We start from the raw sequence: 27,150 nt of genomic DNA on the forward strand, positions 1-27,150 counted from the left end.
ATATTCTTCATCCATCGCTGCAGTTATTACTGCAGCTATCTTTTAATTTTGTTCTTTCAATGCTTTAGGCTAATCTGTTTGGTTTACTTAGTAACTCCATGTTTAAAGGAGACTCTCATCCTGACTTGAAGAGGTCTTGCAACACTGTTAATCAGGAATTTCGCATACTGGAAAGGTGAGATGATACCTGATTTCAATTCCTCAGGTATCTGGTGGATTTTAATGAGCAAGACTGTATAGAATTCCACTAATGAAGTTACTCGCTTTTAACCATTTGCTTTGGTAAACCTATGGCACTGAATGAATGTTATTGCTGATCACTCCCTGGAAAATGGGGTTGGGGGTGAAAATCCTTCAAGACTTTGCAAGAAGAATCAAATAGGTGTGCTCTCCCTCTCCCCACATCCCAGCTCTTCTTCTTTTTGCTTTGGACAATATATTAGTTCTGGATCAGGAGGAAGTGAGAAAGCTACCTTCTTCTCTTGTAGCCATTTCCTGTGTGTTTTCTTCCCCTCACCTTAGAGCCACTCTTAAACTAAGAGAAGCTGTGAACCAGACTCAAATGTAGATGTGTCAACTTGTGTCTGTCTAGTTATGTCTGGCAAAAAGTTTTCCTTTTGATTTAATAAAGTCATATAATAGTCCAAGAAATAAAGGTTTTCCTTTTTTATTTTTCTGAAATAATCTTTTCCCTTTGTTTGAAAGGCTATTTAAAACATGTCTTCGTTGTAATAGGCATCGCGAGGCTAGCTGAGTAAGATGGGATTATTACTACATCGCTATCTCGGTATTTCATATATCCTACCCGTCCTGAAAATGACTTCTAAAGGCATTTATGCTAATATGACTTGATCCTGTTATTGTCAGGGATTATTCCCAGTTATTCTTTTGCTTATCAGAGCCTGAATAAATAGGCAGGTGTTGGTAAAGTAGTCATTAAACTCTCCTATGTTAATAAGAAATGTTGTTAGCAGATAAATTTTTTTTTTGGTGTGAGAGTAGCGTTTCTTACTGTGCTACTGAACACAGAATATCGGACTGGATAGGCAATTAGTGTGACTCAGAGCATTTCTTTTGTGGTTCTCAGTGCTCATAAAAATAAGCAAATTCTGCATGGACTGTAAAGGTGGAGCCTGGGCATGTTTTGTTTGTTTTTTGTGACAAAGACTCCCTCTAGAAACTCGTACCTGTATAAAGCATCCAAAAATCCCTACATCAAATACCTCCACCTAAAATCCAGTTTTAATGTAACTAGCACTCTTCAAAGTAATACTGTTTGCTGTGTTCTAGAAAACAAATTTGGCCAACTGTTTAATACTTTGTGGGGTTTTGGTTTGGAATGTACAAAGATCAGTTTTTTTACTGAATTACTTTCTCAAGCAGTAATCATTGCAAGGAAAATAAGTTTTTCCTTTCATTAGGCCAAAGGAGTCGTATGTAGGCAAATTGGACTTGTTCTATGTTGTTTCTTCAAACAAGATTTTTGGAAGAGAATAACTCTGATTAGTAGAGCAGGAGAAAGTAAGACCAGGAATAGCTTACATGATGCTCCACCCCTTTTACATCTTAATGAGTCATTTTTCCAGTTCAGTCAAGAAGGTAGAATGAGTTTGCTAAGTTTCTCACTTTCAGCCAGTGGGTAACGGAAGCTATTTAGTTGTTATACATTTGAGGACAGCAAAGCTTCTATGTCTAGATTCTTTCATTACTTGTCACCAAAATCTTCCTTTTAATCTTATGTGAACTGCCTGCTGAAAGTACAGAATTGCTGTCCAAGTATCACCAGTTGTCAATGTTTGTGGGGTTTAGAGGCAGGAGGGTAGGGTTTCCTTGTTTGAAGTACTTCTGCGACAGTAGATCCAGGAACCTCTGAAGTTCTTGAGATCAATTAGGTGGACAAAGTTAAGAACTGTGCTACTGAAATTCAGTCTGCTAGAAATTTCTAAAGGTGACCTTTTAGATACTTCTTCCTTGACAGAAGTACACCTACCTTCTGTTAGCCAAGAAGAACATAAATAAGTGGCAGACTGATTCAACAAACGAAGAGGTAAAATACTCTTTGAATGTCAACTGCCTCATTCTGTTCTCCACCTCCTGAATAAAATTCATGTTGGATGACTTTTTTTTTTTTTTAAATAGTGTCTGTTTGCCCATGAATTACTAATCAGCTGTGAATCTTAGAACTGTAGTGCTTATGGCCAGGCCCTGAAGGCCTCTCCAAAACAAAGTCCAACTGAAATGTCTTCCTCTTTTAACGAGGCAACTATGAAAATCCATCAAAAGCAAAACAATCTAAATCATGCTTTTCTGGCCTGTTCTTGGTCCTCAGACTTTCTTGGAAGTTCAGCTCCCTTGCGCCCAGAAGGCGAATGGGGTACCAGAATTGTTGGCAAGTGGGAGGCTGAATGGGCATAATTCACACGGCTACATTAGAGCAAAAGTAATAAATCTTTGTGGTCCTGCAGAAAATTGTCAAGTAATTGAGTCCATTAAGATTTGTCATAAATTCATTTTTGGGTTGTACTAGAAAGTGATTAAAGGTATTACAATTCTCACAAAACAATTCTGTATTAAGCCTCTTCTACAAATATTTTCTTAATCTCCTTTGTTAGTTGAAGTCAGTACCCTGTAAAGATGGAAATTCTCTAGGCTGAGGCTTTACATGACCTTGTGGCTCCTAAGAATGATATATGTTTTAATTAGAAAGTATATGGAAAAATATTTTAACCTGTTTATATTATTCTTAGGAATAAAGGGAGACCTTGTTGACCAAAACTTCTGAGTTTTTACACTCCCTTAAGTTCATAAATCTGAAATTATAGGCTCTTACAATTTTTGAAAAACTCAGTAGTTACAAAACTCAAAGGATTGTATTCATCTGTATGGAAGTCTGGAAACTTTACAAAAAAATAGTTTGTGTTCTTTTTAAAAAGAGCTTAGACTTTCCACACAGATACAAATAATTTTTTCCAAGGAGGTGCTTATGCTGTGCTCCAAGGAGTAATTCACATCTACGTGAGTAGAGGGTTTTGCTTATAAAATGGCTTTTAAAGGTAAATTCAGTGTAGCCATGAATTACTGTTAGGCGATTCCTTCCCATTAAAATGATCTGTTTAAGTGAAAAGATGAGTTTATATTATCTTTTTTTTCCCCCTTATTTGCTTTAAAGCTTAGGATGAGATTTTTTTTGATTTTGTTTTTTTCCTTCCCCAAAAAGTTTCTGCAAGATTGTGACCTGAGTCTTTTGTATGGAAGAGATTACCTGAAGATATATTGTTTTAAAGTTAACTAGATTCTTTAATTTTAATTACTGTTCTGGACTAAAGTGGTATTATTTCCCTTTTGTATTTTCCTCTCTCTATGCTGAATTTGTTACTAGCCTTATTTATTTGCCTCATGGTTCAATATTTGTAAAATTCAGAATGTCAAGCTCCCTAATTTTGCAGGAAGTCTTTCTTGGTATGGGTTTACTAAAACTGAAACATACAGTCCTATCAGCAAACCTGGAAACAACTAGGGTGAAAGATCTGTGGAAATAGTGTCCTCTAACCTCCTACTCAATGCAGGGCTAGCTTCAAAGTTGGATCTGTTTTTTCAGGGCTTTGTCCAGTCAAGTTTTCAAAGTCTCCAAAGGATGGCAGTTTCACAGCCTCCCCGGGCCGCTTCTTCCAGGTCACAACTGCTCTCATTATGAAGAACTTTTTCCTTATGTTGAGTTGAAATTTCCCTGCAGCAACTTGAGCCTGCTGCTTCTCATCCTTTCGCTGCGCTGTCTGAGAAGAGTCTGAGTCCTTATTTTCGATAATCCTGTTGGGTTGGGTGGAAGATTGCAGTTAGATCCTCCCATAGCCTCCCTGGCCTGAATAAACACAATTCCGTTAGTCTCCACCGTATCTCCAACGCTCAAGTCCCCTAACTGTATGTCTCCTCTATATCACTCTTTCATAACTACTATGGTGTACTTTGGCACAAGTTTCAAGGTCAAATAGTACTTTATGGCTGTGTGTATAACCATGTACATTTGTATTTATTTTAAAATTGTTCATTTACTTCAGAGCTTAATCTAGAAGGGCTCTTTTGTCTTGCAGGCTGAAGGAAAGGAACTGGTAAAATGTCCGTATCGTGCATTAGCAAAAGATTCTTCTCTGCATAACAGGGCAGTTTAACAATTTCCAAACTTGCCAGAATTGTTTAATGAAAGCTTTGGACCTTGTCAGTGGTTCTGGTAGTCTGCTGAGATTGGTTGTAGCCTTCAAGTTCCACCTCCACAGGATTTCAGAAGGGACACGTTGCTTTGTAGAGGGGTCATGCCTTTGGAAGACCAGTATAAAAGCAACAGTTTCCTGTACACCTAGCATTTTTTTTAAAACTTTCTTTGTTATAAGAAAAACTAGAACACAGTTTGAATCTTCTGAATTTAGTTTACCTGCTATGAAGATCAATTCTGATAACAATTTGATGTATGGGGAAGGTATGTGTTTCTGCCTATGAGAAGGAAACTTAGCAGAAATTTTGTGAACTTTTGATCTTGTTACAGCATTGATTCTTTATTTGTATGCTCTCACAATGTTTTTGTAGTTTTTCATAACTAATATGGAAGTGGTCACTTTCTCTTGCTAATGCTTTGTTTCTATGTTCTATTTCTCTATTCTCTTTCTATTCCAGATTTTTCTGTAACGTTAATGAAGAAACAGCATACATCTTCGTTTTGTCTCTTGCTATGTTTTTCAAATGCAGAAATATTCTGTAGAAATATTTCTATTTGCCTTTGTCTTGATTTTGTGTGTGTGTGTTTGTGTGTGTGTGTTGGCATTTATTGTTAAAAGCTGTTAGTGAGTGTCGTTCTTTCATGCTAAATGCACCTAATGCATCTTACCTTGCTATTTTATGGTATGTTTTGTGATATTGAACAGAAGTGCCTCTTTAACAGGAGACAAGTTTATTTTCTATCTTTGGATTTCTCTTCTGGCTTAAGCTTTTAAATTTAAAATCTGTCATTGTCTTCAGTGGATCTAAAGCACAGAGGCTGTGATTTATGTTTGTCTGTAGCTACCTGCTCCTGCCTCAAGACAATTAAATGAGTTATAATTTCTTGTAAAGAAAAAGTTAAAAAACGAATGGCTTCATCTCCTCCTTCTATTTCCTTCCCCCTCCCCCCCCCCATCTAACTTCCCATGTGATTCAAAAAGGTGTGGGGTTCCCTTTGTTGGTGTTGTCTTCTACGTGGTCAGGCAAAATCTGCTGCCTGTACATTGTGAGATTGAAAACACTTGCAGCAGGTAATGCCCTCTAGCATGAAGACGCTTTAAAAATCGGCAGCTGAATATATAGAGGATGGAATCATGATGAGCATCGAGCTGATATTGAAGTGGAGCTAGGTCATGAGGGACCTCAGAAATAATAAACGCAACATTTAAATAGAAACGTGCTGACAAACAGGGAAAAGAAAGAAGGGACAGATAGGATCGAGACTGGCAATAGATGGAAATAATGCATGGAATTGTTTATTGAGTTGCTTAATTATAACTGCTTTTTACGGTACTGAATGCTAGTGTGATATATAGAATCAATAAGTGTTTGAAGTAGCTGGGAAGTGGTAAGAGAAGATTGCATTGCATAAAGTAGTTATTCCAAATGTGTTTCATATTGAAACTATCTTTCATTTAACCATTTGGAACTGTCATAATAGCTCTGAACTCCTCTTCCTAGTTTAACATCTCCAAGCTGTGAAAATTCTTCCTGCCCTAAGAGTATCACTGACTGTCATTGCAGTTTTTTCAAAACAGTTGTATTAGCTTGTGAAGAAGTAGCGTTGTTAGGCATTAGACTTGTATTTCAAAGGCCTGACTGTGTTAGTTTTGCTGACTGTATTTTGATCTGCGTTCTAAAATAGAAATGTCCACTTCCTAGCCAAATTTTAGCTCTGTTTTAACCAAATCAGGAATTATACCTCTGCTCCCTCCTTGATATTCTGAATTGGCAAATAAAAAGCCATATCTTATCCTTAATTACTAATGAGAAGGGTAATGCTTAAGAAGGTATATGTTTGTTAATATTTTTTTCTTTTTGCATGCTGTAACACATCTTCTCCCTTCACGACTAGGAGAAGGCTAGCTGTTCTTCCAAAGCTCTTAATGGAAGCACATGAGCTGTAATACAATATGTATGAGGAAGAAGATGATCTGTCATTATCTTGTGATGGCTGGTTCTGGTTTTCTCTCTTGTGCCTCCAGCCATATTGCGCTGTTTACTCCACCCTCCACCTCAGATCCTGTCTGTAGGGGTAGGGGGTAGGAGCTGGATGGGGACCTAGAGTTGCCTCACTGTTTTCCTCTTTCCTTTTTTTCCTCCCTCTCCCCTTTTCCCCCCCCTCTTCCTTCTAGGAGTTCAATAGGCTTTTCCTATTGGCTCAGGGAAAGAATGACATGCTCCTGCTCCCATAAGTGCCATTGGCTTTGTTAATTTTTGTAACAATGGAGAGTGAAGTTCTTACCGGGAAAATGCAGCATCTTGCAGTGCTCACGTTCAGAAATGTGAATTCTGAAACCGTGCCTAAGTTATTTTCTGCTTCACTAGTGATTTGATTTCATTTTGCTTAATACCAAATTAATTGTAACTATTATATTTGTGGTAGATAGTATATTTTGTCTATGTTCTGTTGCGTGAGCATGTGGAAAAGCTGTCATAGCTTGTCAAAAGCTTCCTGGAGTTCCAATTAGGGTTAAAATGTCAGCATAACTTGACAGAATCCTGCATAGCTTTCTATTGGTGCTAGGCCTGTTTGCTTAAAAAGGAAAAAAGCCCACCACTCCACCACTTAAAAGAAAATCAGTAACCCAAATAGGCCAATAACTCTTCAGCGTTTTATCAGAAGGATATTGATAATATTTTTTCTCTTTTTTTTTTTTTTTCTCCCATTCTTTTAATTCTATTAAGACACGCATGTGAGCGTGCATAACTACTGAAGTGTGCTGATTCTGTGATGTGTGACCTTTGGCACAGGTAGTTCAGTAAGGAAACTTCTCTTGCCTCTCTGAAATTTAAAGGATGATCCGTGGTGGTTTCCCTTTTTGTCCCAGGAATTATTCTGTGCTTAAAATATGCTGTTCTATTTCCATTTTATTATGGTAATAAGGACAGGTTTTGTGTTTAAATGGACATTGTTTTGCTTTGATGCATCTGACCTATAAAATATTATGCTAAAGAAAATGAGAATGTTTGGACATGTGTTTGGAGAAGCCAGGAAATTTTAAATTAATGATAGCGTAAAGCCACAGGTTGGCCTTCTGGTGTGGCTTTTGCAGTGTAGAACGCTTTCTGAATTTTTCTCCAGTTTCTATTTATAGCTTAATTCTATTTAACTTGGCCTTTGTATGTAATTTTCTCAGTGCTTTTGCAGCAGGGTGAGTGAGTAAAGACTTTGGCTTTCCCCTTAAGAGATTTTAACGTAATTTTGAATCCATACACATTAAAAGTGAATAATACGGTTATCCTTTCTGATATTGGCTAATGCTTTGTATCTTTTGATCTTTGTAGAAAACGTTCCAGAAGAACTGCGAGAACCATTTTACACAGACCAGTATGACCAGGAGCACATTAAACCACCTGTTGTTAACTTGCTGCTGTCGGCAGAACTCTACTGTCGTGCTGGGAGCCTTATTCTCAAGAGTGATGCTGCAAAACCACTTCTGGGTCATGATGCTGTTATACAAGCTCTGGCACAAAAAGGCCTTTATGTCACTGACCAAGAAAAGTTGGTGACTGAACGAGATCTTCACAAAAAACCCATTCAGATGGTGAGTGCTTAAAGTTTCCATGTTTAGTATGTTTCTTCTGTTCTTCTGTGTAATCCCAACAACTGCAGATCTGTTTCTTTTTTAACATGCATCATTATTTTGAAGTATTTTATCAAGAGTTAAATCTGGTTCATTACTGGGAGGCTTATTGTTTTTCCATCTCTTCAGAGCTGTTAATGCAGGTGTATTACCTTTGTACTAGTGTTCTACTTCAAATGTTATGTTTTGAATTTAACAGTAACCATATGATCATTTTGATTCCAATTTTACAGCAGTGATTGCAGGTGGATTTTTCTCTGTTTGAAAATAGTTTTCTTTCTCCTTCTGGAGATCTTTGGTTAAAAGCTAAAAAGAACAAGCTATTAATGACATATACCAACCTAATAACATTTGGTAGTCACCAGTTAAATTTAAGTCAAAAAGTTAAATTTGTGTAAAATGAAACAATGGTGTGTGTATATATATATATATATATATTTTTTTTTTTTTTTATGGAGACTTTTAATAACAAGTCTTTGCTTGATACAACTGCTAATTAAAACATCGGTTCAAGGGATGAACGATTCCTTTGCTAAGCTCTTAAGTTGGGATTTTTTTTCATTGACTGAAGCTGAGAAATTTGTAAGAGCATTGCTACTTTTAGCCAATCCCTTCCTCTGGGTTATATATGAAATGAAATAAGATTTAAATATATTTACATTATTTTAAACAGTAAAAGAAGTGTACTGAATATGAAACGATCATAAAAAATATGATACTACAAAGGCTTGAGCAGCCGACTTCCATTCTCGCACAAAGCTTTTTCAAGATTGTTCATTTGAAATCAGTGGCAATTTTTACTGTGATTTCAATGGAACTCCTGTATCACTCTCTGTATAGAGGTATTTTTCGCATAGTCTGGTCCCTTCAGATTACAGTGGCTTGAGCACAGGGAACTAAAGGCCTAGTAAAGCACTTCTGTAAATTTTCTGTGCTCTATTAGCTGACTCTAGTACTTTGCCGTCAATTTCCTAGGATATTTCTTGTTTGAATCTGCCCTCTGGAGTTGACTGACTGCTGCCTTTTGAAGTCCTTTGATACTTTTTATGGTCAATGACCTGTAACTGCTGCTCGAATGGAGATGTGTGAAGATTAATATAATTATATTTTTATCTTTAACTCATTAGAAATTTGTGTTCACTAAAGTGTAAGATGACTAAAAAGTACTTGGCAGAATGTAAGTAGAGATAATCTCTCTTACTTGATCAATTAGTATAGACTGGTAAGTCAGAGAGCCTTTACAGGTGTGAAATAAAGCTACTAATTAGTTATTAATGATTTTTGCCCATACAGTATTGCCAAGAAGTATTAGGCCTATTTGTTTCCACTGCTAAGTCATTTTCCTTTCTAGAAGTAGCAGTAGTAAGTTAGTATGATATTAGGACTAAACTCTTCACAGCAACTTTATTTTTTAATTGATAACTCTATCCTGTTTGTCGAATGCTTACTATTTGAAGATACTAACGTTTAACAATAGCAATAAAATTAGTCAGGACGTTGTTTTCTGAGTAAAGCTGTGATCAGTGAATACACTTGAGTTTTTGCCAGACTCTTTTGATCGTGCTTTCCTTTTTTGTTGTTTTTTGGGTTTTTTGTTCTTTTGTGTTTGGGGGTGTGGTGGTTATTTGTTGGGGGGAGATTGTTTTTGCAAAAACAAAGTGGCGTTTCAGTGAAAGAAGGTGTGGATATCAGGCAGAAGATGTTGTGAAGTGGCACAAAACTTGCTTGGCATTACAACAATCCAGAGTGTCCCAGAATTAAGCATTTACGGCATTTATAAAAGACAAAGCTTCGAAGAGGTTAAACTTCCTGGCTGTTTGTGCTTTTGTAGAACTTAAACAACTCCGTTCTAGTCTCTGAAGGAGGACAGGGTTCCTGACTTGGACTTACGCATCTGTGGGTTTTTTGAATTTTTGGATTTTTTTCCCTTTAGCTCTTCCTAGAGTAGCTGTAAAAGGCAGCCCTTTTGGGGGTTGGCAGTTGAGAAAGGTGTTGGTGTTCCCTGCTTCGGTTTGCTTATCTTTAATTCAGTCATTGGCATTCCTCAAAATGCTCTTCAGTAGCAATTTTGTGTTCCCCAGTGCTGGGTGAGTTTTTGTGTCTTCCTTCCCTGTGTAGGTTAGGTGTAGCCCAGCAAATAGCTCTTCAGCATCATTTTTGGAAAGCTGACAGCCCCAGACAGGAACTCTGCCCAGGTCCTTTGTCCCCACCACGGTGCCAGCAGCAGAGGAGCTGCCGTGCCCCAGCTGTGCTGCTGCGGTGGGGGAGGGAGTGCCAGAGGGGAAACACAGCTGGCTGGGGCAGAAGGGCAGCCACATCTAAAACTATTGCCACCAAAAAACAGCTGTGGTGTTAGTACTAGTATTCTGAGCCCAAGGGTTTTTGTTTGTCTTGTCGCAGTACTGTCCATATGCCAGTTCCTAGCAGCTCTAGCGTATCTTAATTGTGAAGCCTCAGTCTTTTCCTTTGCTATGTAATTAGCAAAGTTGGCAGAGAATTTCAAATCTGGCTGTTACAGTATTGAAGGAATTTTAAAATTATCCCCTTGAAATCTTCCAGTACATTTTCCCTGTGTTCCATATGTCATAGTTTCTCTAAATCTTGCAAAGAAAGATACATTGTGTTTTAAAGCAGCAAGTGATTTTTCTTTTTCAATTATGTAGAACAGGAAGTTTGCATATATAACTAACTCATCCATTCCTCTGGTAGACGAGATTGCATTACACCCATGTTCAATCTAATTTTGAGTAGTTTAATGGAAAATAGTATGGTAATCTTTCTCTACGTCAGCCTGTCATCCTCACCGAGAAGGGAAAGACGGTGGTGTGTGTTATAAGGGGCATTTATTATTTGCTCAGGTGTACTGTATTTCTATAGTAGAAAAGGGATATTAGTGAGTTACAGTATGCAAATATGAAAAGATATTTGAGTACAGCATGGCTTAACTTGTGCTTTATTTGTAGTGGCTGTAGCTGTGGTCAGCAGACTTGGGTTTCTTTGCAGTGCGCGTGTTGCAAAGTGAGAGGTGTGGTGATGAAGCGATGGCTTACTTCGCCTCTGTGACTGGAATGCTTACTAATCCAGGCTTGTCAAAGTTGGCCGCCTTTGTATCTTCGATAGCATTAATTCAGCTTTTCTCTAGGAAGCACCTTATCTAATAAAGATTGTGAGGAGTCTGTGAAATGAATGCGTATGTTGCATTCTTTATGCATTTGGGTCAGAACATATGCTAGTCTCCTTGTGGGTCATGGCAGACTTTCAGCAAGTGCTAGGGTCTAATTTGAGAAGCTGCAATTTTTTTATTTTTATTTTTTTAATCTGTATGCATGTGATTAGTTTCCTCCAGTGGAATGAAATTACAAAAGATGTGCTTATGAAACTAATGCACAAAAAACAGTAGCAGAAGCTTTTGTTAAGACCTTCTCTGTGTTGGGGTTAGGGAAGTCCATATGGAGTCTATTTTGTTTTAATATTTATAGTGCTTAGTTTGTTCACATGTTTTATATTTGTTTTCTTAGTTAAACACAAAGGTAGATTATTCCTTAGGCTTTTTCTGATTAAAAACTTGTAATTGAAACTGTCTGATCCAGGAAGATTGCATCTTTCGATAACACTACATAGCTCTTCAATGATACTTCTATTTCTTTTCTCTATTTATTATAATAGAGATATATAAGCGTACCAGCTTATATTATAAGCTGGTAAAATTTAATTTATATGTTTGTTTTTGTTTAATCTTTCTATTTGATAGAATCTACCTGTTCTGTTATCTTGGTAGGGGAGCAGAAGAGCCTGAGATCACACTGTTACTCTCCAGGTTGAAATTCATATGCTCTAAGCTCTGCTATGCTAGAGATTTGAATAGTGCAGAAGTTGTCCAGAGCTTGTATTTGAAACAGTGCTGAATCAAGAACCAGAGTATTTTTGCTCCAGAAACTTAAACTTATTTCAGTAGGCACATTCCAGTTGTATCAAAAAAGAAAATAAAAGTCTGTCATAGGCAGGCATTTCCGTATGGAAATCATATGTGAGATTTTGATGGGTTATAGAAATTGGAAAAGGCTTAGTATTTCAGTTTGGTTAACTATGCAAAATAGATTTTGTTTTAGTGCTTTTACATACAACATGTGTAGATCAGTATTCAAGTCAAGATTAACTTTTGTATTTCCATATTGATTTATCTCTTTTTAAATTTCACCTGTTAAGAAAGCTTTATTTTATCAGCAAAACTGACTTAATTATTCAAAAGTCAGATACTTTTAAGTATCTGCTTAAGAGGCAGGCAACTTGGATTTTCTTTTCACGTTCTTCATGTGTACAGATTTGGTCTCTTTAGGTTTAAAAATACATATCTATTCTTATAGGATAAACTAAGGGAGATTTTGATGAGACAATTTTCTGCATTATGTCAGTAATTCAATATCAGTGAAATAGAATGTGAGTGGTGTTTTTGGTTTTTTTTTGTTGTTTTTTGGAAAAGCCCAATCCTTTTACAAGAATGCTGATATTTAATCAGGCCGGCCATTTTGTATCAACACACTGGTGATCTCCGTCAATTTGTCTCAAGTGCAGAGAAGAATAAATACATTTGAAGAATTAAGAAATGCCTGCCCTCCCACAAGTCCTTGTAATGTACATCTGCCATTTGGGGGGAAAAGGAATAAACAATCAGCATCTCTTGCTTCCCTGCTGCCTGATGCTCTGCAGGGAAGCTGAGGTTGCTTAATTACCTAAGCTCTGGACTTCTGTACTGCCCAGTCTCTCTCCCCAGTGTGGTAGAGCCAAGACCGAATGAATTTCAAGCTTGAAGTAATAGTGTGAAATTCTTAAATACCTGTTTAAAAATAAAATATGCGTTAGGGGGTGGTGGAAAGAGCGTGTACATACATGTTAATGTTATAGGCTATTACCAGGCTTGCACCAAAAATCTTTTCCTCTGCCCTTATTCTTGTAGAAGTCAACATTTTAAAAAAGTAATAGAAAGCATTTCATCTGGTTTAAAAAAAATCCATCACTGTTTTGTAAGGGAGTCTAAATGTTTGCAACAAAAATCAAATAGCATTTTAGATATTTAGTACTCCAAATTTAGTGACTAGAAAAAGGTTAGTGAATACCCTGTGTACAAATACAGTCTCCAGGAATATATGCTATACTATCAAATATTTCTTTGTATAATCATCTCAGTATGGGAAAATACAAAATCTGTACTAACTATAATACAGTCAAAAAGTATAGTGGGGAAAATACTCTTCCAGAAAAACATCAACTAGCTGAGTGGTGATCTTACTTTCACCCTTGTATAATTATTTTTGAAAAGTTCTCTCATTAATCAAGAAACACTTAAATGCGCCACACGCTTCCAAAATTGTCAGCCAAGGCACAAAGGGACTGAGTGGCTCCAGCAAAACCCTAGCAATAAATTCATAATAGTAGTGGGATTAGAAATTGTTGCCTCCTAATTTCCCATGCTTGATAGTAACCATTTATCTATATTAAAAATAAATAACATAAAGAATACAGAGTAGTGTACTATCATCCAAATAGTTTATCCATTTAGTTGCAAGGTACTTCTTCCTTGAAGATGTCTTCTGTGACAAAGTCTGGCAATAGTTCTCTGCAGCAATCTGTAAATCAGGGCTATAACTGAGGTGTAATTAGGTTAGTCTAGGTTAGCTTTTTAGTTGCAATCAAGAATGCACTTTTGAGGCAAATCTCCATATTTTTCCCCACTCTCTGCTCTTCTGATTTGCACTGGAGTGATCTTGGAGAGTGCAAACGTCATTTCTTTCAGAGGAAGCTAGACTGGAAGGTGCACCCTAGGATCGCACCTACTGTGGCCCAGCTGCCAAAGGGAACTTGTTTTACAGGACCAGCGTAGAGCTGCTCTGCAGTGAATCCCCTGAGAAGGGAGCAGAAGCTACGCTGGGACTTCAGCATCAGTTTTGCTTTTCTGTTGTGCTGTCCTTACTGCTAAGTTAGTCATAGCCAGGGAAACGTGTGGAAGGGAGGGGAGTTGGTAATTCCAGTTTTGTAGCCGTAGCTAGAATCTGCATCTGGTCCTTTGAGATAGCAGACAGCAAGCAGTTAACTTATTCAGCGATCCAGATTTTTGGTCTCTTTTCACAGAGTGCATTCATTTGAAGTGACAGTCCATCTCATCAGAGGAATATTTATCCTTGATGAAGGACTCCAGCAGCTCACCCAGTTAGCTTGCAGCTACATGCAGTTTCATGCTGTAGAATTCCTTTAACTCTTTAAGGCAATAAAAAGTGTACCAAACACTTCATAGAACAAAGAAATAAGACGTAGCTTCTGCCCCGAAGAATTTGTTTTCTGGTTTTAGGCATGATGTAACAAGTTTCCATTCCATCGCTGTTGTGAATTACTTGTTAAGATGAGGGCACATAAAAAGAATTTGCAGTTACTCAACTTGAGCCCATAGATACCATAATTTGTTAGTTAAAATACCAGAATCTACTATTAACTGACTTGGGATATATAAGCATCTTCCAGAGAAGTATATTTCAGGAGGGATTAAAACAATTAGCAAATGTAGACGTGAAACAGAACTTGAGTTTAGTGGAGTGTTTTTGTTTTTGGGTTTTTTTTTTTGACTCTGTGTCTACTGTGCCACACACAAAAATAGGTAGCTGTGGTTTTAGGGTGGGATAATGTAGTCCTTAGGTATGCCTACTTTGCTCCTTTTTTTTTTTTTTTTCCTCTCCCCTTAATTTCTGCTCTAGACGCTCAGAGTTTTAGATTTGTCTGTTTGCGCCTGTGTTCCTTGTGAAGTTTTCACTTACTTGAAAACAGTGATAAGTAATGCATTATTCTTGCTGGTCTTGTGGTGTCTGATGCACCATCTCCCTTCAGTTAGTAAATCAAGCCAAAGGCAACGTGGATGCCAAGATCCCTCCAGCAAAAGGTGCGTGTTGCTGCTTTGGTCTTGGTTACTGCTACGCGCTTCATAGTTTATTCTGCCCTTACTATCTTAACTGATAACCTAGTCTCCTGTTACCTTTCTTTCAAGCATCTTATGTTGACTCATAGCCTGGGAGTTTTGTTACCATCTGACATGGCTGCTTGTTTTTCCATGTGTTTGTCTTATATATAGAGGATGCATTGCCTTTTTCTGCTTCATGTAAATAGCAGTGACCTGGGATGGATTCTGCAGCATGTACAACGTGACAAAATAAATATAGGTGATAAAACAAACCCCACAATGACTCTCGTTATTTCTGTTGTTTTGTGGGACTGAAGAGCTTATTTATTCTAGGCCTGTTCTCTCTTTTTTCTTTTTCTTTTTTTTTTTTTTTTTTTTTGGAAACTGAATTATATGACTGATTATTTGCTATTAATGTCATTCTTTTGCACTGTGAATGCTGACTAGCATGGGCTGCAGTCAAATTGAGTCACTTCTGTGTTTCTCTGAGCTGTAGCTGAAAGAAAGAAAAACTGAAATCAAATTACATAATGGAATTGTTCTAAGCTTACTTTCATTCCTGCATATCTTGGCCTACCAACAGCTGAAAAGAAAAATCGCAGTACTGTTGCTTATTAGAAAGCTCTCTTGCGGGGAAAAAAATAGACACTTACAGCATCAATTTTTACAATCCCTGTTAAACAGATTTCAGGGAAGTAAAGGTAGGAGTTAGCTCCAAAACAGGATGCAGATGTGGATATCAGAAATTCAAGGAAGGCTTAAATATAACCATAAGGCCTTCTGCAGCACTCTTAGGGTTTTCATGGAAAGTTGTCTGCTTGCTTGTAGACCAAGAGCAGCAACTAATGCAGAAGATAGCAGAGCTACTGACGCTGAAGTTAGAGCTGTAAAAAGTAACTAGTACAAATTCTTTGCTGGTCCTTTCCAGCAACTCTAATGCTAAAGAAAAAATCCAGCTTTGTCCTCATGTTTCCAACTCCCTTCTCCCATCCAAAAAAAAAAAAAAAACTGAAAGGTTTAGTTTTCAGTTTGGGGAAGAATTTTTTTTTTTTTCTTTTGTATCTTTAATTTCAGTACAAAAATCTATATAGGGTTTTGGTCCTGTTCAAGGTTCCAGCAATATATCTGGCAACTTAAATTTGTACCTGTAAAAGTCCTTGAGAGTGAAATAACAAAATCTGTTCTTTTTAACCACTCTTGTAGTGTTCATTTCAGCTGTGCAGAGCTATTGAATGGAATATGCTACTTGTGCTCACATGGGAACACGTTCGCAGAACCTCCATAACCCTCGATGTTTACAGAACTGCCCTTACGTTTGCCTTTGCCAGGGGAATATAAGTAGGCATGTTCAGAAATAGCAGTAAATTTCAGCGTTCTTATTTTAATGAGAAACTATGTCCACCATATTTTATCTTCTGCTAGGGTGAAGAGAGAATATTGCAGCACATCACTAAATAAACTAAACTGCTGTTGTCAGAGTGCTGATGGAGAGTAAAGGGAAAGTATACCCCAAGCAAAGTAAAGTCTTCTGGCTTTCATGAGAAAATCAGTACGTTATTTTTTGGCTGGCGTGTTGTTCACTTCTTTGTTTTCTTGCAAAAAAAAGGGGGGAGGGGGGAAGGGGGTAAGAACAAACAAACAAACCTGCACCCCAGCATGGGAAAAGAGCTGAAAGGAAGGACACGCAAGGAAAGGAGGATGGTAAGAGTTCAAGAAGCCTGTGCAGAATTCCAGTTAGCAAATGTTTTCTAAACAGACCAGAAAATATTTTTCTTTACCTTTAAAAAACAAAAACACTTTGGCAAACGCAGTTGGTGAAGAACACTTTCTACCTGTTTTAACAACACTGTTCAGTCGTGCAGTTCAGCTTTTGGCTGTTCGTTTGCTGCTAGGAACTTCCTCTGTGTCTCTTCAGATAGGTTAAAAGTTTATTTTAATAAAAGTTTAGGAATGAAGCTTACCTCTGCTGGGTTAAATATATTATAGTGACTAGGCTGTTTCTAAAAGCAGAATCTATGGCTTGTGTTGCAGACTACCTAGAAGATCTTTCTTCATCAATTAGTTTAAATTAACTATGCTGAGAGAAATCCTTCTTAATGCCGTCCTGAGGGCTAGGGGAGAGCTGAAAATCTTGCGTGTTTGTAGTAGGCAGTTACTCCGTTAAAGAGCAGCGCTTTCTTCCTATTATGGAAAATAGTGAGCCACGTTTAGCAGGAGGTATGGGGCTGTCATGTAAACATAAGGAGAGCTTCACTACCAGTGCTGTGTAGTACGTACACACAGCAACAAGGGGACAAAGCCACGCCGAGTGCGGAAGGAATACAACTCGTGCTGGCTGTGCTGGAGCAGCCTCCGCATCGCTTGCGCAGAAGCACGCTGTTGATCTGCGCGTTGTTTGCCTGCACGCGTGAACCTGGCAGTCTGCCCTCGCTTATCAGCAGAGAGCACGCTCTCTGTCGTCACAGCAAATCTATCATAACATTAACGTCTCTCGTTCTTACGAACTGTGTGGAATTTAACAAAATTACCGTAGTGGGGTTTTTTTCCCCTCAAGTTAAATGAAAAAAATATTGTAAGCCGTTTATAGTATGTCTAGTCTCTTTCCTTGGTTGGCACTTAATAAAATGTAGCCATGCACTTTGCATGCACTGTGAACTAGCAGGTTTTAGTGCAGGATCTGAAATTTTACTACCTGGCAGTAGAAACATGCCTGCAAATTGCTGGCAGATCTTCTTCTCTAAAAATAATCAGTTATCCCAAAGTAAAATCCAGTAGAATTGTTTTTGTATAAATACAGCAAATCAAGAGTTATATTAAAACGTTGTCTAATAACTTAGTAGATTTAAGTAAGTTATGAATTGACTGTAACAGTGCTCCTTATTGAACTGACTGCCTACTATAAGCATGCAAAATTTTCAGCTTTCCTCTATCCATTTTCTTATCCGAAAAAGAGACTTTGTTCTACATTTTCTTCATGAAAATTTTATTTTAAAAAATGCTCCTTTCTGATCCTGGTATAAACTGAGAATAACTGGAACAAGATGCACAACTCCATTTTACCATCGGGAGCTCATATTTCCATGATGAGGAATCTAGGAAATTTTGAAAAGTGGATTAAACTGAAGACTGGCCACAGAAGTATGATGAAAAAAATCTGCCATCACTTCAGTAGCCCTGTCTGTCTGTAGCCCTAGAAGTAAACTTGCACTTTAAGTCTAAAACTCACTGAGAAATACAGCAGGTAGGATTACTGCTGTCATGGAGGTACAGCAGCTTTTGCTGTTACTGTTGCCAAACTTTGCTGTTGCTGTTCACTAAAAACTTTTGATATTTTTATTCTTGGGAAAACAAAACTAGGACCTTAATGTAATGATGCATTTATAGAGAGAACTGCTATTCTACTAAGCAGAAAATCTGTGTTTCACAGTAATGTTCTTAAGCTCTGAGCTTTTATTTTCAGTGATCAAAATAAATCGTGATGCGGGTTTGCTTGAAAGATACCCACAATTTGTTTGAAGAGATTCAAAGATTAAGTATTCTCTGTGGCTTATTATATGTTAATTATTTCAGTAAATATAGCTGTATTTTTAAGCTTAGCAGCTTTCTCAAAATTGAGATTGATAAATCTATTTAAAAGCATACCTCAGCAATGACATTTCAGTGTCCTTTGCCTTCCCAAGCCATAAATATAAGGCCGTTGGATAAAGTAGCAGAGTCTGCTTTGAGATGCTGCAATTTAATCACTTTTGAGAGATTGGCAAAAGCTGTCTTTATCACAGTTTATATAAGCATCTGTCAGTAGCTGGAGATTCAAAACGGTCTGCCAGGACTGACAGCATCTCTGAAAAGTCGAAGCGGCAAGAGCTCTTTATAAGCTGTGTGTTGGATGTGTTTGGAACACCACAATTGAGAACACCTAGAGGTCGATATTCATGAATTGACATAACAGTGTATGTTGTGAAGTATGTATTGGAAATTTTTTTTAATCTGTTTGGCTTGATAAAGAAGTGGCAGGTGAAAAATGATAGCTTTAAAGGATGAAAAATTACACACAAAAAAAAAGCAGAGTAAATAATTTTAAAGACATCAGGAAAGCAAGTAATGATTGATGGATTAGTTTTAGGTTCAGAATACTGAATTTTTATGACACAATTATAAACTGTATAATATGCAGTGTGAAACCTCATTACATAAGTGAACTTATTTCTTAAATATAAAAAGGAAGTCTCCATTTTATTAGAGAGTACTAATGTATTTTGAAGTAATTTGTCAAGTGTTATTTGGCAACAAACCTACTGCCCTAGAAACTGATAAGGTGCTGTCAAAAACAGCTAGAAAAACATAATCTGTATTAGCAACACTATTTGTTCAGAGATTTAATTACAAAAATTACACCTTACCTTTTACTGACACTGTCCTGCTGAACTATGATTTATAAATTAAGTTCTTAATTTTTTTGTTTGCGTGTTTGTTTTAAGGGGCTTTGTTTTGGTCTTCCACAAAGCTGTTTTGCAATATCGCCAGTCGTAAGAACCTTACCACCAGAAACGCCCCTTTTTGGGGGAATAATTGCCAGGAAAAGATGAGCTAGCGGGGAGTAGAGATGAGTTAGGTATGATACAGATCAGAGTAGGAAGGCAGGCCAAGCTGTTCTTTAGTCCGTGCCTCTGTCTCGAGCTGCACATGGCATTCCCGGTAGGTGTGTGGCTCTCTGTGGAACCAGGGTAAACGAGGATTGCTCCACAGCCTCCCCGCTGGCAGGCTGCTGTGATGATTTCACTATCCTTATTATTCACTTTTCCTAATATCTTAAACTTTTTCTGCTGCAGCATCAGTGCCTTGTTTCATGCTGCATCTACTATGACCACAGAGAACAATTTATTCCCTTCCTTTTTGTAGCAGCTTTGTGTGTGAGGGCAGGTAACATCTTCTCTGTCATGCCCTCCTTCAGAGAAGCAGCTGAGGCTTTTTGTTTTGTTTTGTTTTGTTTTTTGCTAATCACCTTTTTCTCACATTTCCCAAAGCCTACTTCATTCTGACTGTTCTCCATTTGGTCCAAGTCTTTCTTGGTACGTCATGCTCGAACTGGACCTAGGACTCTACCTGGGACCTGGTTAAGGCAAGGAGAGCACAGCACATACTGGTGCACTTTGCAGACTACGGTAGTTCGCACGTCCCTGTACATCAGCTGCCTCTTTTGTGACAGCATGACGTTGTTTCCTTATGTTCAGGTTGTTATATGCTCTAACCCAGATCCTTTCTACCCGTCGGCTATTTAGTCAGGTGTTCTCCACCCTGCTTTGATGCAAAAGGTTTATAAAGCCTTTTTTCTGTTACCTTGTCCTTCTCCTTACTGATGTAAGGAGATGGACTGATGTCCTTCTCCTTACTGAACTTTTTTCCCCCTGTTCATTTTTCCATCGTATTAAGATTAGTTTCAACCTGAATATATTGGCAAACCATATACTAGTGCACATGCTTTGATGGAGAATATCCTGTGCTTGGTTCTCTTCTTAATGGCATGCTGTGAGGGCGATTAAATATTTGTAAAGCTGCTTATTCTATTGCATCAAAATAATTCTGTAAACCTGTGTGATATGTTTCTGTGATGGTGGTTTGTGAAGGCAGCCAGCTTATGTAAGGAGCTCAGCTCGTTTGTAAGAGTTGTGTTGTGTTAGCACCTTTAATGCAAAATAAAAGGTTCAGGAGTGAAATACAGGACTACTTGGTGTTACATCCTAATAGATAAAAAGGAAACAATGAAAAGAGGAAAATGTTGGGGAAAAGAAAATGCATTTCACAATTTTTATTCTTCCTTTCTCTGTACCCCCTTCCCTAGCCCTCTTTTAAAACAAAACAAAGAAGCCTGTGTAGTGGTGTTTACAAGTTCCCTGTAAGGACATATTTGTGTATATGAGGTAAAAAATACAGTGTGACTGCACTTTGAAAGACTGTAAGTTAATGCAAGTCGTTCTGTCATTGTGTCAGGGGAGCTTCATGACTTGTGTGTTGCTGAACCCCTTATGGGAACAGAAGTAGTGAGGTATGGTCCATGAGATCTGCCAGGTTCAAATTGTAGCCGGACTAGCAAAAGGATCAGAGAAAATGCATCGAATAGGTAGGTACCTGCAAAGAATGAGATTATCCGCTCTCTTATTTTTAGCTTAATAGGTTCAAAATCAGGAAGAAATACAGAGAAAACTTCACTTACCAGCAAAAAGAGTAAAATGGTATGATGGTGATGGAGTTGATGAACACATATGTATAAAGACTAACAAATGACTGCTAGAGAAAGGAAGAATCCCAGTGCTAAAACTCTCACTCACTGGATTTACTTGCTGGACTTGCTATCAGTGTTAGTATAGGAATAAGGCAGTAATGGCATCAGTCAAATGAACCTGTCCAGCGTATTCCAAGGTATCACGGTGTCTCCAGGTACTCCCCTGTACTTTCGTTGTTGTTAGTTAGAATCATGAATCCTCTCTCCTCTGAGTCAGCCCAGGCATGTGCTGGAAATTTTTTAGTTTCAGGTCAAAGCTTTGGGGGAAAAAACCAAAAAGAAAGAAACAAACAAAAATTCCTGCTAAAGTACTATGTACTTAAATATATCCATGTGCTTTTAGGCTTCGAGGGCTGATTTGCCTGGTTTTCCCAGAACATAGGGAAACTGAGAGCTTATGTAACAGGCTACCTGAGGCTGGGTATTACTGGCTTGTACTGGCTGTGGGCGAGGGTGCAGGATAGTACCGCCTTGCTCGTTTCAACAGAGCTGATGTCTTAATGACTTAAACGCAATTATGCACTTTTGGTACGTGGGGCTGTAGCGGCCATCATTCTAGAGTCTTCTTCTCAGACGACTTCAAACTTTCCTTTGCCAGAGGAGGTGGTACTTTCTCCGATGAACGCAGCTTGCGTTCTTTGTCTTATGGGGTAACCTGCCGTTACAATGACCACGTGGATCGTTTGATTTCTTTTTTTTCTCCTTATTCCACCCCCCCCCCCCCCAAATTCAGAGGGAGAGCTGATTATGCCGGTGACAAATCCTCCTCACTAGTTACCATTCCCACCACCTTTGCATTTTCTTCAAACCTTGTCAATGATGACTTTTTCTTCCAGGCCACTGATAAAAATGTTGACAAATGGGCAGCTGATAACATCCCTGGGGGTTTCTTGGAAAAATGTATCTGTTCATTAATGATCCTGAGCTCAGAGTTGTATTTTGAGCTTAGCTGACCAGATCGTATTCAGTGTTAAAAATTCTGTTTAATCAGATTTAGTATATTAGTATAAAGTCACATGCCTTAAAATGCTTGTAAAGAAAACATTGTACTTTATACTGATAATTTAATGTGATCTATATTTTATAAGTTCATGTTTTAATTATTTTTTTTAATAAATTGAGCCCCTTGCTGACTCTGAAATTATTTTCCGTGGGATGAGAATAAGGCTGTGGGGCCTGTGATTATCTCTGTTATCTTGTTGATTCTTTAAAAAAATGTTGCTCCATCGTCTCATTTCTTCCAGTCTTCTAGAATGTCCCTGGTGTTCTTAGTGTTACCGAAAAACCAGCGTAATATGTACAGAGAGCTCCCCTTCAAATCTTTCTGTAAATTCTTTTTAAATATAATACTGTTTTCTTTCCGTATTTGCTCTAGACTCTGAAACAGAGATGTAGGTTATGCATGAAACTGGCAAACTGGTAGATAGTGCAAAGGTTCTCAATAATTAATACACTTTTTAGAAGACAGAATTAGAACTCTTCTGAAGAAAGTGCAAGATCCTCAGCTCAACTGAAGACAAACTACCATTTATTTAAAGTGACAGTGAAATTAATTTTAAAAAAGATTGTCTTTTATGACCTTGATAAGCAGTAGCTTGTGCAGTAAATGAATGAAAGAAAATAAAACATTGAACAATTGACATAAATGGAACTTAATAAATAAACACGTAATCTATTGAACTTCAAGTAGTGTTACACTACAGACTTTTAGGAAGCTAATAGTAAATTCATCTTTTATTAAACTAGCTACCTTATACATCGTTTCATTCAGCTGAGCCTCACTGAGGATGCTTGATTAATTTTCTGTCTTTAAATTGATAAATAAACTTAGTGATGTTTGCAGATAAAATACCTCACGTGAAAGCATGTCATTGCTTTTAATGCAGAATGTGGAGGACTAGTGTTTTGCGTCTTAACTTAAATGCATACATCTCCTGTCAAAACCCTCTTCTTTCTCTACAAAATTCATCTATAACGTTCTGCTTGTTGGTTAATATCGTGATTTGCACTGGGCTTAACGTTGAGTTTATGTAAAGAGGGCTACCTACAGAATTGCTGGTGGTATTTTCTGTGTTTGCAGTTCCTTTCAAAATCTGAAATTTCTTCCGGGAGGGCTCATCTAGAGGTCCTTTTAGTCAGTCTCATTTTAATCAGGTCATCATGTATACTCCTAGTACAGTTGAGATGTTTCCCTACGGACCATTATTTCTTATTCTTAAACACAGCGAGCGTTCTCAGTCCTCAAAGAAATGAGCAACTAGCCATCTTTTCAAAGTTGAAAACCTGGACATCAGCGCAAATAACTACCAACACTTACTGTCATTTAAAAAGTTACTAAATTCTCTGGCGTGGGCCTGTCACTTTTGGCAATTATGTCGCTTAGTTTCCTGTAAGAAGCTCTTGGCTCATTATTTTTAGGTAATGCTCATCTTAGCCACCATCTTTATGAATAAATGAAAGAGCTAAAAACACTCATTTCATAATATTTAAATTTTTTTTTTAACTTTATTGTCCCCTTTGCTGTCCTATCCAAACTGTAGTCTTCTAGTTTTTCTGTATTTGTTATTTCTTCCGGAAAAATATCATTCTTCCAATATAATCACTGACTACTTTTGCCATCAAGTTTTTCTGAAGACATACACTGAGGATTGCTTATTCTTTGTATTGCTGCTGTACCTTCACCAGCCCTTCTTTAGAAGGAATTTAAAATATGATCTGAATTTGCAAGTTTAATCCTAGTTAAATGATACTTTGTTTTTGTCTTTTGTCCCTCTTACAGATGGCCCATATCCATCTTTTGCTGTTTGTTTGTTTTACAAATTCTTTCTTGTACAAGTTCTTGCAAGCACATTGGAGAGTCGGACTAGAGGAGAGAGAACCAAATTTATTGATTTGCCAAAGGGAAAGCAGAAATGCAGATCAAATGGCTGTGGACTCTGTTCAGCTTCCTTGCTGGTCAGTCAGTACACGCTGAGATCAGTGTAAGATGACTATCAGGATGATGGTTTAAGGAGAAGTGGGAGAGCTCAGAAGGCTCAGAGTGAGAGCTGCACGTTTCAGAAGACTTAAAACAGTGAGGGCTGAGTGGGAGGGGAATAAAGTTGCTGCAGAGACAGGAGAACAAAGTCCTGCAATCTGAAGAATATAAGGCTTTGTTGTCACAGAACAACTTTTTCCCGCATTCTTCCTCTTTGTTACCAAAAGATAACCAGAACCAAATGCTTGGAGAAGCTTCCTGAAAGCACTTCAGTTACTTTATCCAAAGGGCATCATCCCTCTGTGACAGCCCCACTGAAGTAGAGACCTCCAGATCTGTGTGTAGGCTTGCTGTGATAAAGCCTCTTGCCAGGAATATCTTTTCCAGAAGGATGATAAATTATTTTCTCCCACACCATAACTCCCACCTCTCCTCCTCTGTACTTCTTGCAATGGCATCAGTGTATGTGGTGCTTTGCAGATTAAAATAATAATACATTGCTAACCTGTTGGTAACTAGATATGCCATTATCACCGATTTTATTCTGGTAGCTCCTAGAGGCAAGATAACGGATAGTGATTAAAACAGGAAATCAGAATAAATTGAAGTTATGGGTTAGAATAATAAAACAATTTTCAAAGAATAAATTTATTTTATTGTTTTCTTAGTCTAGTCACATATTAAACTAATAACCATATTGATAATAGTTACTGGTATTATGCTAAGTCACATGGAATTCAGTGATAAAATGTTGAATCGAAAGTTGGCTTTGAGAAGAGGTAAGGAACTTCATTTAAGAAAATGAAGTTCTGTGGTGTGCAGCTCAGGGAGATACCTTTATTTGAAAAGTGCTGTGTTGCTGTGCGCTTATATGTGGGTGAGGGCGAGAAAAGATTTTCTTCGTTCTCTCTTTTTAACTGGCAGAGTACAGGACCTACAGAAGAAGGGAACGGATTTTCTTTACAAGTTTGCCAGTTATCAATAAAGTATCTTCTTCAGGACTTTCACTGCTCTGCCAGCAGCACTGTAACTTAAACAGAGATGGATGAGGATCACAATTTGCTCTTCTGTAGACCATTTTCACTAGAATAGCAGGTCCCATGCGGGAAAGAATGATCAGCAGCGAGTCATCTATATACTGAAAACTGACGATTCCCGATGGGAGTTTTTTTTTAGACTGTCAGAGGCCTTTGGAGAATTTCATCTTGAAGTATTGCTTGAGCATGCTAAGACTAATAAGTTGTATGCTTGCTTACCTTAGTAAAGGAGTCTAAGATGCATCCAGGCACTTCTAAATCTTAAGTTATCCAGATCTGAGGGAGCTGCATTGCACTCTGGTAGGTCCTGGAGGAAGATCAGTTATTTCTTAAGAGAGTAATCTATTTCTAGTCAGCTGGGACTGCTTTAGGGGAAAGATTCTCTTATATGCTTTTCTTGAAGGATGTTTCTTATACAGCCTATTAGTCTGTAGATTTTGGATGAGCAAACTGAAAGGTGATGACTTCTAGCATTTATGGCATTTTACATGGTGAAACACACTGTACGTCATTAAGTAATGAAACCACTGACCCACTCAGGTAAGCAATACATTGCCATCAGTACTGAGCTGCTGAAGAGACAGGTAGGCTTCTGCGATGTGGTGTTTGCACCAGAAAGCTGGCATGAAAGCGTTGCTGTCCACACGGTGCTTTCCCAGACCCTCTGTTGTGCAGGGGCATAACTAAGGTTATCTGTTCAAAGAAGAAGGTGTAGAAGAGGGTTAATCTTTTTTCTATAACCTGAATTGTTTCAGTGATCCGCTCTAGAGCGGTCTGAAATGATGTACTGGCACATCTGAGAAGCTGGCCAGCAGCAACAGAAGGACAGAACTGAAAAGCCAGGTCAGCAGGAGGTTATGAATGGCTTAAGCAGGCTGCCTGGGAAAGGTAACAAATCATGGAAGCACAGTCTGCAAAAGTGACTTGGCTTTCGCACTTTGTAATCTGAAGAGCTCTCCCCTTTTAATTTTTCTTTTTTTTTTTTTTTTAAGAGGGATCTTGCTTTTAGATAATAGGATAAGCAAAAGGGTAATTTTAATTTTTCCCCACCCTAGTCACTAAGAATAAGTCTTGAAGTGGGAACTAAGTTAATTGTTTCTCGCTAAATGTTGTCTGAAGCTTGCAAATATGATGAGTACTGTCTCAGGATGTACATTTCCATAAGAAAAAAGTGCTTTAAGTCTACATTAATACCTTTGAATAACTAGAAAATGTAAATGAAGGTGTGTCCCAGATTTTATGTACATTTGATTTGAAGTGGATATTAAACTTCACAAATAAGGTCTGTTATCAGAAAAGTTAACTCAAAAACAAGAGAATTGGTACTCTTGAGCAATGGTAAGGTAATATCCTGCACTAATCCATTCATAAATCTATTTAACTGTTCTAAATCATACTGCCAATTTATTTCTTCATTTAAATCTGTTTTTTTTTACCATGAGGAAATCGGAAGAAATGTGTGCATGTACATACAATGTTAGGGGAGGTCAAAGATCCAGAAGCCAATGTACATTGCTGCTTACCTCAGTTAATTTACCAAAGCTATATGGTCACCTCAGGCCTTTATCCATAGTAAAGTCCTGGCTTTGCTGAAGCAGATGGAAACAATTCTCTTAACTTCAGTGGGAAAAGGATCTCAGCTGGGGTCTTCAGAGTTGGTTTAATTTGTTTTCTGTTCTTATCATTCCAAACTATTGACATACTTCTCTGAAAGTGTTGTTCCATTCTTTAGGTGAATTTAGGTTCGTTCCTTTTATAAACTCCATTCAAATTTAATACAATATATATTCCATAAAATAAATACAGTTCACTTAATCCCCTGCTTTTTTCTCAGTCTTAAGCTTTGAGGTGTGTGGTTCCTGCTGTGTTTCTTTTGAAAGTCATGGTAATCTGAGCATATGCTAGATGCTACTAGATACTGATTAGTGATTTGCCAACGATTTTAAGGAGTTTTTTTCTTAGTTTTGGAATTTTTCAGAAATTTAGTTTTATGGCAGCATAGCAATAGCGTTCCTAATGTAATGGGGGGAAGAGCCTTAGGCTTTTATCTAGAATTGATGCCACAAACTAATTAATAC

The 27,150-nt window shown here is 37.7% G+C and overlaps 1 protein-coding gene across 4 annotated transcripts in view; it reads left to right on the plus strand.

Moving 5' to 3' along the window:
• CAMSAP2 (calmodulin regulated spectrin associated protein family member 2) overlaps positions 1 to 27,150 on the plus strand; it is a 95,209-nt gene that overhangs the window by 6,025 nt on the left and 62,034 nt on the right. For all 4 annotated transcript variants that reach the window (XM_068952138.1, XM_068952139.1, XM_068952140.1 and 1 more), the window contains exon 2: positions 7,537 to 7,796. In XM_068952138.1, the coding sequence (XP_068808239.1) occupies positions 7,537 to 7,796 (260 nt within the window). The remainder of the gene's footprint in view (positions 1 to 7,536; positions 7,797 to 27,150) is intronic.

This window comes from Struthio camelus, chromosome 8 (assembly GCF_040807025.1).
Source record: "Struthio camelus isolate bStrCam1 chromosome 8, bStrCam1.hap1, whole genome shotgun sequence".
Classification (NCBI taxonomy): domain Eukaryota; kingdom Metazoa; phylum Chordata; class Aves; order Struthioniformes; family Struthionidae; genus Struthio; species Struthio camelus.